Here is a 15,243-nt window from a genome sequence, read left to right on the forward strand (position 1 = left end):
TTAAAAAGGACCCTTGTGACAAACACACATGCATTTTGGTTTGAGAATGGCAATGACACTTTAGCAGAGGTATTTGTACTCCATCCGGCGAAAGGTCAATGTCCATGGCAGTATCCAAGATCTTGACTTGCTTTATTTATGTACACATGCTTGCTTTAGGCCCACCTGCAAAGAATATAATTCATCCTTCAACCTTTTTTAAATACATGACTCTCTCAACACACTCAACTCAGAATCCGATGGAGCAGTTCCAAATACCAAATTGGATTTAAAACTAGGCCTCCTAAATACCACACGAAAGCATGTATAACCTGAAAGTTTGGGCCTTTCTATCAACCCAAAAACATAAAACAAAAGAACAAACTGGAAAGCAAATTCTGGATTGATGCCTTCAACTGGGGTTGATTTGGAATGGCTGGCTAGGGCCTCATTTACTGTTTTTGATCAGATCAGGGTCTCGTTTGACGGGTGTAAATAAAAGAGCAGGCAAGTTACATCAGCAGTGATAACTTTTTAAATTCGACAAATGAGTAGAAAACATGCCACTTTAAATTGTTACAATTTTACCCACTTCCGAATGTGCTTGCTGTTTCGGTGAACAGGGAGTACACCCCCAACAAACAACAAAAACCTCAGCAGCCCCTTGAAGATGCTCCTCATCAAATGTCAATAAAAAATAAACAAACGACGTAACAAGTTAACAACCATACCTCCTTGCTTTGCTTTGCTTTGCGATCAACCTTTATCAGACCACAAGACCCACTAGTAGTGCTATTTCAGTCATCCAAATAAAAAAATAAAAAGAAAAACAACTCTTTTAAGACTGGAAGTCAAAAACTGTGCATAATCTCTGCCTGCCTCCCAAGCATCATGAAGAAGAAGAGGCAGAGCATCCACAAGGCCACCTCTCACCTGCACAACCCAATAACCCAAACACCAATTTTCACAAATTCAATTTCACAACTCACCCTTTTCATCTTTCTCTCACTCTCACTCACACCCTTATCTCTCTCTTCTTCTTCTTCATCCTCACTACCCAAAAAGCCACCTCCTCTTCCCATTCTGCCCCTCCCCTCAGCTCCCCAGCTCCAATGGCAACTTGGGCACATGGCCATGTTTCTCCATTTTGGACCCAACACCTTCACAGACTCAGAATGGGGCACAGGCCACGTTGACCCTTCAGCCTTCAACCCCACCAAGCTCAATGCCACTCAGTGGGTCAAAGTGGCCAAAGACTCGGGCTTTTCCCGCGTAATTCTCACTGCAAAGCACCACGATGGGTTCTGCTTGTGGCCCACTGAGTACACCAACTACTCGGTGAGCTCCAGTCCCTGGAGGAATGGTGGTGGTGATGTTGTTGGTGAGCTGGCTATGGCTGCTAGGGAAGCAGGTATTGGATTGGGGCTTTACCTTTCGCCGTGGGATCGGCATGAACCGTTCTATGGGAAGACTTTGGAGTATAACGAGTTCTACATGGGGCAAATGACAGAATTGCTGACAAGGTACATTTTTCTGTTGAATTTTGGATGTTTTAGTGTTTTTGTGAATTGGGGTTGTTTGATTTTATTGATGAGTTCTCTAAGCGGTTTTCTTTAAGTATGATCAATTTGCATTCTCTGCAATTTTGTTAATTTGGTTGAGTTTTTTTATTATTATCAAGGAACGTTAGCTCTTTTCTTATTGTGTGGAACTGGAATTGTGTTTTGCATTTTTGGAATCGATGTTGTGGATTTCAAAGTGTTCTGTGCTTATATGAGTTATGTGCAATCATGTAAATTAAGTTCTCAGACCTCTGCTTGATGGTTTTGTTTTAGCATTTCATGTTCCGTACAATTCAGTCTTTTATGTGCTCTCTTGAATTGAGTTGATATGTATTTTGTCACAATATTTGTGATGTTTGTTTTAACTGATTATCAAGTTTATGTTTTAATTCATCTGTGTTGCTTCAAGTTGGCTGATTGGAGAATTTGTTTGAACTTTTGCTTCTTTGATTTTTGATGAATTTCTTGGACAGATGTTCAATGACTTGTGGTGGTTTTTTTTAAATTATAAATAGGTACGGAGAGATCAAGGAGGTGTGGTTGGATGGTGCAAAGGGGGAGGGGGAGAAAGACATGGAATATTTTTTTGATTCTTGGTTTAGTCTCATTCATCAACTCCAGCCAGGGGCTGTCATTTTTTCCGATGCTGGTCCTGACACCAGGTGGGTTGGGGATGAAGCTGGCGTTGCCGGGTCTACTTGTTGGTCTCTTTTCAATCGGAGTGATGCAAAGATCGGCGACACTGATTACCAGTGAGTAAACCCTTCTTACATTAGCTTTTCTGTGTTTCTCTAGTAGTTGGAGATATATGTATGTATGTATACGTATGTGTGCATTCAGATACACAGACATCTATTTATCTGCACTGTTTCTATATGCTTAAAAGATCCTATTGAGAGAACCTGTGAGGCTGCAATCAGCACCTATCTTTTTATGCACCATCTTTTTTTCTCCAAGAGCTATGAGTTAATATGATGGGCATATCTAACAGATATTCAAGTGGAGGAGACCCATTTGGTCATGATTGGGTACCAGCTGAGTGTGATGTCTCAATCAGACCTGGTTGGTTTTGGCATTTGTCAGAACTTCCAAAATCTGCAGGGACTCTTCTTGACCTATACTACAAATCAGCTGGCAGAAATTGTCTCTTGTTACTCAATGTACCCCCAAACTCTTCAGGTCTCATATCATCAGAAGATATCCAAGTGCTTCAAGAATTCAGTGAGCTCCGGAGGTCAATATTCTCACATAATCTGGCCATAAATGCCCTTATCAATGCAAGCTGTACGCGAGGAGGTAGTAGCCATTCTTGGTTCAACCCCTACAATGTCGTCAAAGAAGGTATTCAGTCCTATTGGGCCCCTGAGGTAAATCAGTCTAATTGGATTCTATACTTGAACCTTCAAGAAATAGTATCATTCAACATTCTGCAAGTTCAAGAGCCAATTCAAATGGGACAGCGGGTTATTGAGTTCCATCTTGAGGTCCTGAATGAAGATGGGGAGTGGAATGAAGTAATTAATGGCACCACAATCGGATATCAAAGGCTTCTGCAATTTCCGACGGTAAAATCTCAGTACTTGAGGTTTGTTATCGACAAGGCCCGGGCAGACCCACTTATTTCCTACTTGGGTATATATATGGATGAATTTTCCATTTTGAGCAACTTATCTAATACAACCTCACAAGCAAGCATCAATGGCAGTCAAGTTCTTCATGGCCATATTGCATCCAATCATTCTCAAATTTCTGCCATATAGTGTTTGTATATTTCCATTGAATGTAAATATACTATCATCTTCATTTTTTTCTCCTTTCTAATTGGCTTGTGTCTTAACCTTTTCCTTTTTTGTGTGTGTATATTGAATCCAACCATTCTCAAATTGCTGCCATATAGTGTTTTTTGTATATTTCCATTGCATGGAAATATTCTAGAGGCATTATTTTGATGACCATAAAATTAATTAAAGAATTACTTCTATTATGAATTCTTCACTTTGGTTTTTCATACTTTAATCTAACGTCTCCTTTGAGATGTTTGTAAGGAAACCATCAAGATTATAGTGATCGCCTTATATATAAAACACGATTTATACATCAAAGACTCTTTTCGGAAAATGGCATTCCAAAAAAAATGAAGGAAAGCCATTGTGTTTCTAACAAGCATTATGTCTTGATATCTTAATAACGAACATTAAAGCAAGAAGCTAGATTAGTATTTGAAACCCAACGACGCAAGCAACATGACAGCACAAGATACATCAAATATAAACCTATAACCTAAGTAATTTTGATATCGTGCAGAAGCCTTGCAGCCATTGAGCCATATCTTCTAGCTTCCCAATCAGTAAGTTTACCACTCTGAGGTCTTCTCCCTGGCTCACAATCTTCCTCAACCTCTTCATCAAGAGAACTGTTTTCACCTTTTTCCTTGCTGCTTTCGACTTCATCATCTTTCTTACTGATCACCTTAACTGTGTTTTCTGGAATTGTCTCAACTTCATCAACTTTCTGATCAATCACCTTAGCCGCTTCTTCCTCTCCAGTCTCCACTTCATCGTCTTTCTCATCAATCACCTCAACTGCATTGTCTGCATACCCCTCTGGAGGCTTTAATGTCATAATGTAAAGTTGAATATCTGGATGCTGGTAGGTACTGTCCATCTGCAGGAGTTCGGAAAAAGAAAATTTCTTGTATTTAAGAAAATTAAACAAAGGTAAGAGTGAATATTCTCCGAAGCTCAAGGCAAAGTGTGGATGCCAGAAAAGCATTAATCTTATATGTGGTGCATTATGAATGACGCAAGACCCTACAATAACTTAGCCCCCAAGAATATCAACAATTCAATCCATGCACTAACATGCAATCTACATGTCACAGGAACCAGGAATTTCACTTGCAAACCACATGGACAAGTATTTGGATTTGCATTACAAAAACTAAACTGTACCTTAGAATTTGGAACAATTTTCACATCGAAGTTTCTTCTCCACATTTGAAGCATTTGCTCATGGACACTTGTAGACCGAATCTCATACCCAATCTTCCCAATTGAAACAACCAGTGCATCAATAACAATTTTTAGGAAAAAATAATTAAAGCTAAAACCTAGGAAGTAGCATACCAAAATTGTAGTTTTAGGCCCTGATAATGCAAACATTGTCTGCAACAGTGGTTCCAAGAGATTTTCTTTATACACCTTAAAGCCAAGTAAGTTGTTATAACGACATAAAAAGACTAGGACATCAGGGTGAAATAAATTATAAGCACAACACAAGTAAGAAACCTTTATAAATTTGATTGAAAGGAATCCTAAGTTCACATATTTGTTTGTCATACGGCCTATACCATAGTTGTAATCATTTGTCATTGTAGGTCAAGAAAACTGCAGAATCTAAAGTTTTCAATTTTCAGCTGAAACTCAGTGAACTTACAACATCAGTGCCAATAATGTAGTCAAATGGTGGACCAACAGCTCTTATATGATCCTTATCTCCCCAGCTCAACTCCGCTGCCTCGATCGAACCAAATGAGTCTACAAAGAACATAACTTTCATGAGTTGTGAGAAAAAATCTGGAAAAGGCAATTAAATTGACCAAACCAATCAAAAAGACCAGTTTTGTTTTGTAATGCTACTTTGTTCTTGTTGAGTTCAGTTTCTTAAAACTCAAAGAACAGAAACAATTGTTGCAGTTGGTGGGTTTAAATACGGGCTACACAAACCGAGTAGCCATATATAAAATATACAGTTGCAAGTGACAAGACATTATTGGTTATGCCATTGAGGATATGGAAACTAATACATGCACATGGTATTGAATATTGTTCAAAACATTCAAAGAACAGAAACAATTGTTGCAGTTGGCGGGTTTAAATACGGGCTACACAAACCGAATGGCCATATATAAAATATACAGTTGCAAGTGACAAGACATAATTGGTTCTGCCATTGAGGATATGGGAACTAATACATGCACATGGTATTGAATATTGTTCTAAACATTCAAACCAAACCAGACCAGAATTCATTTGTGTGATCCTTGAAGTATTCCGTTCTACATTTCTCATTAGTAATGGCAAAACCTCCACTTGATCTGTCATAACCACATCGCAACCCAGTAATGCCATGCCTGAAAGAGCAAAATGAGATAAGACTTGGAGCAAAACACCTGAGAAAGCAAAGTAAACTTGACCCATTTCAAGCAGGAAAAGAATAAAAAGCTGTATAGATTAACTTCAACATGAATTTAAAAGGAAAAAGGAAACTCACCGAACCCAGCTACTCCGCAACCTGCTCCAAGTTCAATGACACGTTTTCCTTTAAGCTTAGCTGGGGAGAACCTTCCCTTTCTGCAATTCTTTTCCTGGAAAAGCCAATAAAGTCAGATGTAGATTTATAAACAAAAAACTATGCCATGAAGGTAAAGTATATATTGACATATGATCTGCTCTGGAACCAAAACATAACCAATACTGAACTGAAAGGAAAGCCTAACTCCAGCTACAGCATGAAAATCTATACCTAGAGCAGAAAAATTATTTTCTCAAAATTAACAAAATTTGCTGCAGGCTGAGTTACTGCCCTCGGTGGGAAAGGTAGCAGAGTTTGGGCTTTGCCTGCTCTTTAAAAGATAAAAACTTTCTGGCTCGGCACAGGAAACCGCAGACAACAACATAAAGGAGGGGGTCCATATAGCTGCTGCACCCACCCCCTTCTTAGTAATTTTTTTTTTGGTCAGACCCCCTTCTTAGTAAATGAAGCAAAAGGATTGGCATCTAAGCCCCTTCCAATTCAAAAATGTAATATGTAATTGTAGAGTCCCTTTGGCCCCATATGAGTGAATCGAATATCCTTTGTTATTCCTATGAACCAAAATCAAGTTAAATGGCAACTGACCGATAATATCTGTTGCAGTTCTTTTTTATCACTGTATAATTTCAGGCTTACAGAATTTTATTGAACAATAATAGCAGATTGTTTAATAGGAAGATCAATTTCTAAACACCCTTTTTTTGGGTTCCTTTGATGAACTTCAAAATCATCAATGCATTACATCTATTTTAAGGATGAATATAGCCTTGCTGTTCCTTCCATATCCAAATATTGCACTCAACTGGGCCCAAACTTTAACAAAGTTAAGCTCAACCATAAAAGGTCACTTACATGCATCATTTCCAAGTTTAGATTTAGAAACATGTGGAAACTAAAATGATCGGAACTTTACAAGAGTTTCTAGGGGGGATAACATTATCATTACCAGAAACTTCACAAACACCAGTGATGCATCCCAAACTGTAGTTCCTAAATGCTTTGAATTTGGATCCTATGGAAAAGATAAAGCCATTCCATGGTCAGGCAAGAAGTTATTAGGACATATATATGATCACAAAGCCATTATTAAAGTTCATAACGGGTAACTCATGCAACAACAGACATAGGATTGGTGAAAATAGTCATACAGAAAAGTAGAGAGCAAAAACAGTTCATGTGCACGAAAGTATATTAGGCACCTTCCTATTTCTAAGCACTAAACTTAATATTTTCTGATTCTGAAGATCTTTCTTAACACGATAACATTAATCCCAAAAACAAAAAGAGGAGAAAATAAAAAACCTGAGCGAACTGTAAGTCATGGCCCAAAACTTCTAAGTTCATGGTAAATGTAGTGGGGGAGTTTAACCTGCAACAGCAAATTTGAACAGTTTTATTTTAACACACACATATACATAATATTGGAAAAAGGAATAAAGAAATTATATGAGACTTCCCAAGTAATTTATTCTTCAAATTGCATAAGCATATCTTTTTTCTAATAATAAACCCTACATTTTCAAAATTCTATATAAATATGTTACAAGTAAAAGAATCAGAAAGTAAAGATTGCCGATAATACCTGTCAGGCTCCATTTTGATTGCTATAATATTCCACAAGAAACTGATGATGCACTGCTGAAAACCCAACTCAATAAGCCAACTGAAGTGCCACCTTACCAAAATATTTAAGAAAAACAAAAAAAAGTTGAGCTTCAACTGTAATTAAGTGAGCCCAAGCAGCAAGAAACTTTAGCTCAAATTAGAAAAAAAAAAGTTAATCACTTTTAGTCAGAATTAGGGAGTGGTATATTAATCAAAATGTATATACATAAGCAAAAATTCATTAATGCCATACTTGAATATTCTATAAAATCCTTTTATTTTGCACCTCAAGAGTCACAAAGAGAAGATCAAACTCAAAGTCGAAGTGAAGAAAAAGAAATATTGACGGAGAAGGTTGCTTACCTGAAACTGAAATGGGCGTGCTTTACCGTTTGCAGTGTGCACTGTTGTCTTCGAAACTCTGTAGAAAAGAAATGCACCGAATTGATATTGCCAAGACAAAGTTATGAGAGTGACGAGACAACTAGCTTACTAGAGAGGTGTACTGGCCCAAAAAGCCTAAGTGTGACAAATTTGGGGTGACATTTTTCAGGCCCATGATGGGCTTTGAGAGGTTTTTTTTGTTGTAGTTTGTTTTTTTACAAGCGATAATGAGGGGAATCGGGTATAAAACATCGAGTGCAAATGTAATTGCTCTTAACTAGTGGTGGAGGCAGAAAATTTTCACATAGGAGGCACCTCATATATTGCAATATATTTTTCTTTAGGGTAACAATCAATTAATCTTTTACTCGATACAAAATCCCTAATTTTAATTTTTATACTCAATTATTTCACATATTACATTAACTATTTACTCTTCATCGATAATAGCAAAAAATCAAATGCAATATTCTTTATTAAAGATACACATATTATCACTACAAAAGCTAGAGTCAAAGTCCGACAATGAGAGATTTGAATAGCAATGATAGTGAGAAGGGAAAAGAACAAAAATATAAAGAAAGGAAGGGCCACCTTAAAATTTGATTAAAAAAGTATGATTGTATTAGTAAGACCAGTGCCTCAAAAAACATTTGAGAGGGGGCACATGTCCACCATGGGCCTTAGTTCCATTCTTCATTGCTCTTAACTACTTCAGTTTCAAATCCTTTATTTTCTTTGATAAAAGGGTTCTGATTTTTTAATTGAAGATTGATTTTTTTTTCTTTTAAAAATCGTCTTAAATATATCATAGATTTGATAATGCACAATTGTGTGGCGCTTGCTTGAAATTTTTTCCTAATGCTCTAACTTTTTCTTGTGTAGTGCTTGATTTTTTTTATTTAGTTTATTCTGCGTGGTACTTAACAATGGTAATATTTTTTTGGGAATAATGGTTGTAATTTTTTGTGAGATTAAAGAAATATAATTCTGCTAAAGAGAAAGTTAAATGATTTTTTTATGGAAAACAAATACTAAAATAAGCTTATATTGACTCATTGAAAAGGGTATAAATTTTGCTCAGTTTTCCAAAAATTCGTTGCCGTGACAGAGGGAGTCATGGAAGCCGAAAAGCCAACAACGATGCTGTGCACAGTGCTAGCAATAGACCACACCGACTTCTCTTACAGAGTGTGCTCCGTCTGCGAGAGGACTCTCCCTGACAATCCAACTTCTCTTTGCAAATTCTGCAGCGTCAATGCCTTCAACCCCCGTTTTTCTCGCTCAAAACGCCTCTTCCGCCTTCTTGTAACTTCTCTTTCTTCTTCTTCTTCTTCAATTGTTCTCATTTCCCTTTACCCTATTTTTGAAAAGCTGTTTGCTTTACCAAAAAAGCTGCTTGCTTTCCAATTGGGGTTTTCAAGACTTGCCTTTTGAGGTACTTTTTAGTAATTCTTTTTGGTTGTTTTGCAGATGTCAATAGCCTCAGATACAAAGGTGTTTACTGTGATATGTTTTGATAGGGCTGCCAAGGTTCTGTTTGGTTGTTCTGCTGATGAGTTTTTTGACTTTGCCAAGTTTCACCCGTTTGCTGGTAAACCTCCAACCCAATTGCATTAAAAATGTGATTTTTGTTTGTGTTACTGTAACTACCCAATCTTAATGTTTTCTGACTTATTTTCTGATGCTTTCCTGATGAATGCAATATGTGATGCCTTGTTTTGGGGTGTTTTATGCAGCTGTTAATGTGAGTAGAATTCTGGAGGGAGAGATGTTTAAAATGACACTATCCAAACCAAAGAATGGGAATGCACAACATCTGCGAGCGGTTCAAGTTATTCCATTGAGGTCTGGTTTTCAGCCAGCAATTGTGACGTTGAGGGAATTGTATGGAGTAAGAAGCTCTTGACTAGTGTTGTTTTCATCTACTGCATGCTATGGACATGCAAATGCTATTGATCTGCTTTTTTTAATTTCTTCACTATTGAATTGCACTGGTTTCTCAAAGCACTTAGCTTTTTTAACACTTCAAGTATACTGCGCGTTAATGCCCACATTTCCGTGATGGTATTTTGGTTGCCTGCATTTATACTAGGAAAATTTAAGCTGTTGGTAACAGTTTAGCTGTTTTTGTCTAAAATGATGCTGAAACTCATGGGCCTTTTTCATAGTTCTTCAAAGAATCATCCATCCAATTGTGCTGTATATGGTTGCCAATTTTTAAAAGAATATGCAAGTTTTTAAATACCAAATCAGTGGAACTTACGAAAGACAAGAAACGCCATTGAAAAATGTGAAATTGTATAGCGAGCCATTTTGGCAGAAACCTGGATTCTAGATTAGAAACTTTTAGGTCCGTCAAAGCAAGCTTGGTAACTACCGTTATGGACAAGCAGATCATAATTGTTCCTGCTGAACAGACACCACTTTGAAAACCACATGTTGGCAGGCTAGGGTCTGAGGCTATCATTTGGGAGCAATTCTTTCTACTGACTCAGCTATGGCCAGTTTTCCTTGCATCCAACTTGTCAGCATCTGTAATGCGGCTTCTGGTTGATCCATTGGAACCATGTGACCGGCATTATGGACCTGTTTTTGGTTACATGCAATCAAATTTGCCGAAGTTACAATGTGTAATCAGAGAGAGAGAGAGAGAGAGAGAGAGAGAGAGAGAGAGAGAGAGAGAGAGAGAGAGAGACCTTGAGGAGAGTTAGAGGTCCATGGCTTTTTAGCAGTCCTGCTTCTGTAGCACCAACCTTGAATGGAACAGTTGATGATGCTCCGAATGCTTTCTGACCAGACCATTCCATGGCATGAACCCACTTTGAATTTCCTGCAAAATAAATAGGCATAATAATATAAGAGTTCCAAAAGTACTATATCCTCTCTAATACATGAAACATGAGCTTTTTTGCTAGTACAAAGAGGCTCACCAAGCCAATTGCAGATGAGATCATATTCCCCAGCATACACAAGCACCTTAATTCCATCTTCAAGAAGGGCAGGAATACCCACTTCCAGATTTCTCATCCAGTCCATAAGCATAGCGTCATATACCGTAGAGCTGCATGAAACAAAGTCTATGCCCCCAACTCCTAGGGCATCCCTAACCTGTTTCTTGTTCAAGAATGTCTCCATGTTTGAGAAGTCATAGCACATGTCCCCTTCACATTGCTTTCTAATATCATAGTACTGCATATACCAAAATAAAGTAAACTCTCAGCATACTTGAATTTGTATGTGGGTTTGTTTAGAACTTATTTCTCTGACGATGATAAAAAGATTTTTGCGCTTGCTTACGTTTGTACTACCAATTATATTAATGATCTTTTCGAATATGCTGTTGCAAACTTCATATGAAGATGCACAAGCTTCTCCACCCTCAGAGCCTGACAGTTTCAGATATCAGAAAAGTCATGAGTTAGATAATGTTGTAAGACAACCATCAAATCTCGTATGAGATTGTAACTAACAGGTATGTGAAGAACAAAGGAAATGAAGAGGAAATACCACAAGTTTTAATTGCCTGTTCACAGTCTGGAATCGTCGTAGAAATCCTATCGTAGTCAGCTTTTTTAATCAACCCTGTCTGCAGTGCAAAATCAGGGTAGGCCTTGTACTGAATTTCAGGATTGGTTAGTCCATTACCTATGGCGAATCCCTGTTCAACGATAGCAGATACAACTATTGGATCAGTATGATCATGATGAAGCAGCCAAATGCAGTCAATCCAGTGTAAGTATTAAGATACCTTGAAGTTTATGTACATTCCTTCCTTTGCTTTGTTTCCTTTGTGAACCCGAGAAGCAAATGCAGGAATGTAGTGCCCAGCATATGATTCTCCAGTAACGTAAAAGTCATTTTTAGCAAATTGAGGATGCTGAGCAAAAAATGCCTGTGATCAGGAAGAGAAACGTTAAGGATAGTTGTCCGTGTGTGTGTGAGGGGTTATAATTTGTTGAAAGGAAATCTCGATATAACATAAAGGAATCGCTATGACCTGCAGAAAGTCGTACAAGTCGTTGCTGATGCCTTCTTCGTCGTGGCGGATGTCACCCTCATCTGAAGTATAGCTGAAACCGGTTCCAATGGGTTGATCCACGAAAAGAAGGTTGGATGCCTGCCAAACAAAACAAACAAAACCTTGGTCACAATCCAAAGGGAAACTTTAATGTGGACTGGTCGGTAAAGAATTGCAAAATAAGAAATACCTTGTCCCAGCCGTAGTCATTCCAGGCAAGAGACAAGTTGTTTGCAATTTGAAAAGGACCATTTTCATAAAACACGGCTATTTCGCTGCCACACCCTGGCCCTCCAGTCAACCACATCACAACAGGGTCATTCTTGTTAGTCCTGGATTCAAAGAACAAGTAGAACATCCTGCGAAAACAAAATAGTTTGAAATCAAAATCAGCACAAGAATTTTCTAGAAAATAGATTAAAATAAGACACATCATCTTTCTATTGATCATGTGAGGACAAGTTCAGACAAAGATACAAGCAAAAGATGTGGACAAGAGGCATGTAACCATCATCCCTGTTCAGAGTGTCGTTTTGTGTCTGTATTCAATGTAACAAAACAATGCAACTAAATTCCGGATGCTTATGTTAGCATTTGGTTTTTGGTTTTTGTTTTAGTTTTTGTTTTTTTCACAGGTTTATATCTGATATTGAAACTTGAAAGTTAAAACAGAGGAACACATGTTCATTGAAAAATTGAAGATGCAAAGATTGATAGTTGTCTGCAATTGTGTCTTAATGTGATGAAGAATCAAAATTTGGAAATGGTATGAGGGTTTTTTACTACATGACATAAACTGGTACAAAACTTTTCACTTTCCCAAATCAAATTTTGAAGCCATTGAAGCACTACTCAGATTCCAAAGGCAATTGAAGATCAACCCTTTACCCTTACCTTGCAGCTTTAGAATTGGGAAGGCGATAGTAGCCGGCATGGTGGCCAAGCTCTTGAACAGAAGGCCCGGAAGCAGCACCAAGAAAAGGCATTTTAAACTGCTTTTCAACAAGCATAGGACCAGCAAAAGCCTCATCCAATGAAGTCTTGTGGGGGACAGTGTTGATCTCATCAATGGGGAACAAGTTAAGGTCTCTTATGAAATTTTCAGCTTGTAGTTTCGGGGTTGAAGAGAATTGAAGGGGGCCATTGTTGGGAAATGCTGCAGAGAAAAATGGCAGGAGGAGGAGGGAAAGAAGAGAAAGGGAAATGTGAGAAAAAGTAGATGCCATTGTTGTTTTGTTGTTTTTGTGTGTGGAAAAAACAGTGGTGGGTTTGGAGGGAATATATAGTGTTCCAATGTGAACAAACTAGTCTTGGCTAATAAGGCTAAAAGAATTGGAGTATGAAATGTCTAACCGCATGAGGTGAGAGAGAGATTGAAGTAACGGTCGTTGTTTTTGTTATTTTTCAAATTTCTTTTCTTTTCATTTTTATTTTTGCGGCAAACTTTCCTTCTTCTTTTTTTCTTCCTCGAATTCCTCGTTTTTTTTAAAATCCATATTTTCTCCTAACACAATCTTAGCCTTTTAATTTCATTCAGAGAGAATCCAGCAGTTTTTGTCATATATAATCCAGGATTTATTTTTATTTTATTTTACAATAATACTAGCCTCTCTGCACGTGCTTCCGCGCTTGCGAGAGGTTTTTTTAAAAAAATAAGTAAATTTATTTTAGAATTAAAAAAGATAATGGGTAGTTATGTTCCATAAAAATAGGATTTATTATCTGCTTTTTCTTTTTCTTTTAATTTTTTTAAATATGAAAAAGTGTGAATTTACCATATTATCCTCATTTAATTAGTAAGTTTAGTTCTTAATGTTTGCATTAACCAAGGATATTTTCTGGTATTTTGAATGTTTCACCATTCTCTGCCTTTTGCTTTATATATATAGATGAAGAATAAAACCATATAGATAAAGTAACAGAGGGTTAAATTTTCCAATAATCCAAAATTGCCCTCGTTTAAGAAAAACAAAATGTCGAGACACAACAAACATTTCTCTATAGATAAAGATAAGATAAATCAAAATTAATTAAAAATAAAAACCTAAATCAAAAGACCCTTAAAGTGAAAATAATTTATTAAAAAAAAATATATGTTCAACAAAAATCTCTGTAGAAGATAGGCCCTCCACCGGCGAAGAGGCTAGTATTGCTTAAAAGGAAAGAAATTCTAATCCTCTCATTAGTAAAAAAGAAAAAGAAAAGTAATACTCTCAATTAAAACAAAGAACAACATTATAATCATGGACTCTTTTTTAAAAATCCTTTTTATTATGATTTAAATGTGATTTGTAAAAAGAGTAATGTTAGGAAAACCACAATTATTTATTAGAGAGATACATAAATGTGTTCTCCCTAACATTTTCCTTTGAAAAATATTCACCCCGTCTCTCCTTAAATAGGATTTTAATAGACGAGATTTGAGCACTCTTCAACCCCCCACCCTAAAGAAATAAAAAACAGGGATATGAGGGGAAAAAAGTTATGAAATAATGTTCTTTGGATAATTAAAATACATTATACGCGGTTTATTTATTTTTTCAAATATGTATTTATTTTGGGCTACATAATCTTTGCTCTTTACCAAATAGCTTTTGAGTACGGATTTAAGAAACAAGTTATTAGCTTTTTTTTCTGTTGGAGAAATTTTTTTTTCAAGTGAAAAAGCAAAAGCATGGAAAATTGTTGCGTGTAAGGCATCATTGCCTTCTGATAAAACACACACGCAAATCATGTGATCAAAAATGAAGATAAGGAAATTCTCTCAGAGCCCAAAATAGAAGGAGAAAGTTTTAAGACAACATTTTTTTTTCCTAATCCTCGGTTTGCTTCTTATCTCCTAGCTATCTCCTAGCTTAAAGCAAGGTGAATATAAAATAATGGAGATCAGAATCAGATCACCCACCAACCAAATTTAAACAAGAATTTTATTATAGGTTTGAGTTGGTACAAAAGGCAATGACTTTGCTTTGATGCATGATTGCCTAACATGATGGTTTGATTATGAAGGTTCATTTCCAGCTATGTCAGTCAAAAGTCAAACGTCTGTGAAGAAGATGTAGGCTTTCATTTTTGTTTTACTTGGTTTGACTGAACCGGATGCTTCTTGTAGAGCAGACCTTTTGAGAAGAAGCAGTTAAGAACCCCACAACTTTAAATTTTTTTTAGTACAAGCGATATTCTAAATTACAGGGATGAGGTTTCTCATACACAACCAAGATGCCGTTGGAATTCGAACCTAAGACTTCTGGTCGGCAAGTCAATACCCGTTTTCACTAGTCTAGTCTAGACGTTGTTGGCCCACAACTTTTAAGCAGTTCTAATCTATTTATCAAACACTTTTCCGACCAAAATTTGTAACTTAAGTGCTTTTAAGAC

At 36.9% G+C, this 15,243-nt stretch overlaps 4 protein-coding genes across 6 annotated transcripts; 2 read left to right on the forward strand and 2 right to left on the reverse strand.

Moving 5' to 3' along the window:
• Positions 537-3,481, forward strand: LOC18772416 (alpha-L-fucosidase 1). Its single transcript, XM_007205087.2, has 3 exons — positions 537-1,502; positions 2,057-2,293; positions 2,533-3,481. The coding sequence occupies exons 1-3, from the start codon at positions 871-873 to the stop codon at positions 3,299-3,301; spliced, it is 1,638 nt and encodes a 545-aa protein (XP_007205149.2). The 5' UTR covers positions 537-870; the 3' UTR covers positions 3,302-3,481.
• Positions 3,600-7,937, reverse strand: LOC18772147 (protein-lysine methyltransferase METTL21D). 3 transcript variants are annotated; one of them, XM_007206236.2, is made up of 10 exons: positions 7,824-7,937; positions 7,438-7,530; positions 7,158-7,224; positions 6,802-6,867; positions 5,814-5,907; positions 5,563-5,673; positions 4,977-5,077; positions 4,667-4,741; positions 4,493-4,585; positions 3,600-4,205 (listed from the first exon to the last, which is right to left on the reverse strand). In XM_007206236.2, exons 2-10 carry the CDS (start codon positions 7,449-7,451, stop codon positions 3,822-3,824), a joined length of 1,005 nt encoding a protein of 334 aa, XP_007206298.1. In that variant the 5' UTR covers positions 7,452-7,530; positions 7,824-7,937; the 3' UTR covers positions 3,600-3,821. The 3 variants fall into 3 exon arrangements, with proteins under 3 accessions (XP_007206298.1, XP_020421975.1, XP_020421976.1); XM_020566386.1 differs by having other exon boundaries at positions 7,438-7,518; positions 7,824-7,929; XM_020566387.1 differs by having other exon boundaries at positions 7,438-7,493; positions 7,824-7,919.
• Positions 8,889-9,927, forward strand: LOC18773214. Its single transcript, XM_007205996.2, has 3 exons — positions 8,889-9,152; positions 9,318-9,438; positions 9,584-9,927. The coding sequence occupies exons 1-3, from the start codon at positions 8,964-8,966 to the stop codon at positions 9,751-9,753; spliced, it is 480 nt and encodes a 159-aa protein (XP_007206058.1). The 5' UTR covers positions 8,889-8,963; the 3' UTR covers positions 9,754-9,927.
• LOC18772984 (serine carboxypeptidase-like) lies at positions 10,062-13,255 on the reverse strand. Its single transcript, XM_007207302.2, has 9 exons — positions 12,760-13,255; positions 12,056-12,224; positions 11,845-11,964; positions 11,596-11,739; positions 11,355-11,505; positions 11,145-11,233; positions 10,778-11,036; positions 10,544-10,677; positions 10,062-10,433 (listed from the first exon to the last, which is right to left on the reverse strand). The coding sequence occupies exons 1-9, from the start codon at positions 13,089-13,091 to the stop codon at positions 10,311-10,313; spliced, it is 1,521 nt and encodes a 506-aa protein (XP_007207364.1). The 5' UTR covers positions 13,092-13,255; the 3' UTR covers positions 10,062-10,310.

The sequence above is a fragment of the Prunus persica genome, chromosome G6, assembly GCF_000346465.2.
Source record: "Prunus persica cultivar Lovell chromosome G6, Prunus_persica_NCBIv2, whole genome shotgun sequence".
In the NCBI taxonomy this organism is placed as follows: domain Eukaryota; kingdom Viridiplantae; phylum Streptophyta; class Magnoliopsida; order Rosales; family Rosaceae; genus Prunus; species Prunus persica.

Bases quoted from the DNA above. Each gene is read 5' to 3' on its own strand.
- LOC18772984 (XM_007207302.2), bottom strand. From the start codon at position 13,091: ATGGCATCTACTTTTTCTCACATTTCCCTTTCTCTTCTTTCCCTCCTC. The intron at 12,225-12,759 runs GTAAGGGTAAAG...TTGTTTTCGCAG, and splicing joins CCCAATTCTAAAGCTGCAAG to GATGTTCTACTTGTTCTTTG. The intron at 11,234-11,354 runs GTATTTCCTCTT...TGAAACTGTCAG, and splicing joins ACAGGCAATTAAAACTTGTG to GCTCTGAGGGTGGAGAAGCT.
- LOC18772416 (XM_007205087.2), top strand. From the start codon at position 871: ATGAAGAAGAAGAGGCAGAGCATCCACAAGGCCACCTCTCACCTGCAC. The intron at 1,503-2,056 runs GTACATTTTTCT...AATTATAAATAG, and splicing joins ATGACAGAATTGCTGACAAG to GTACGGAGAGATCAAGGAGG. The intron at 2,294-2,532 runs GTGAGTAAACCC...CATATCTAACAG, and splicing joins ATCGGCGACACTGATTACCA to ATATTCAAGTGGAGGAGACC.
- LOC18773214 (XM_007205996.2), top strand. From the start codon at position 8,964: ATGGAAGCCGAAAAGCCAACAACGATGCTGTGCACAGTGCTAGCAATA. The intron at 9,153-9,317 runs GTAACTTCTCTT...GTTGTTTTGCAG, and splicing joins AACGCCTCTTCCGCCTTCTT to ATGTCAATAGCCTCAGATAC. The intron at 9,439-9,583 runs GTAAACCTCCAA...TGTTTTATGCAG, and splicing joins CAAGTTTCACCCGTTTGCTG to CTGTTAATGTGAGTAGAATT.
- LOC18772147 (XM_007206236.2), bottom strand. The intron at 6,868-7,157 runs GTTTTTTATTTT...TCTTTTCCATAG, and splicing joins ATGACTTACAGTTCGCTCAG to GATCCAAATTCAAAGCATTT. The intron at 5,674-5,813 runs GTGAGTTTCCTT...TTGCTCTTTCAG, and splicing joins TTGCGGAGTAGCTGGGTTCG to GCATGGCATTACTGGGTTGC.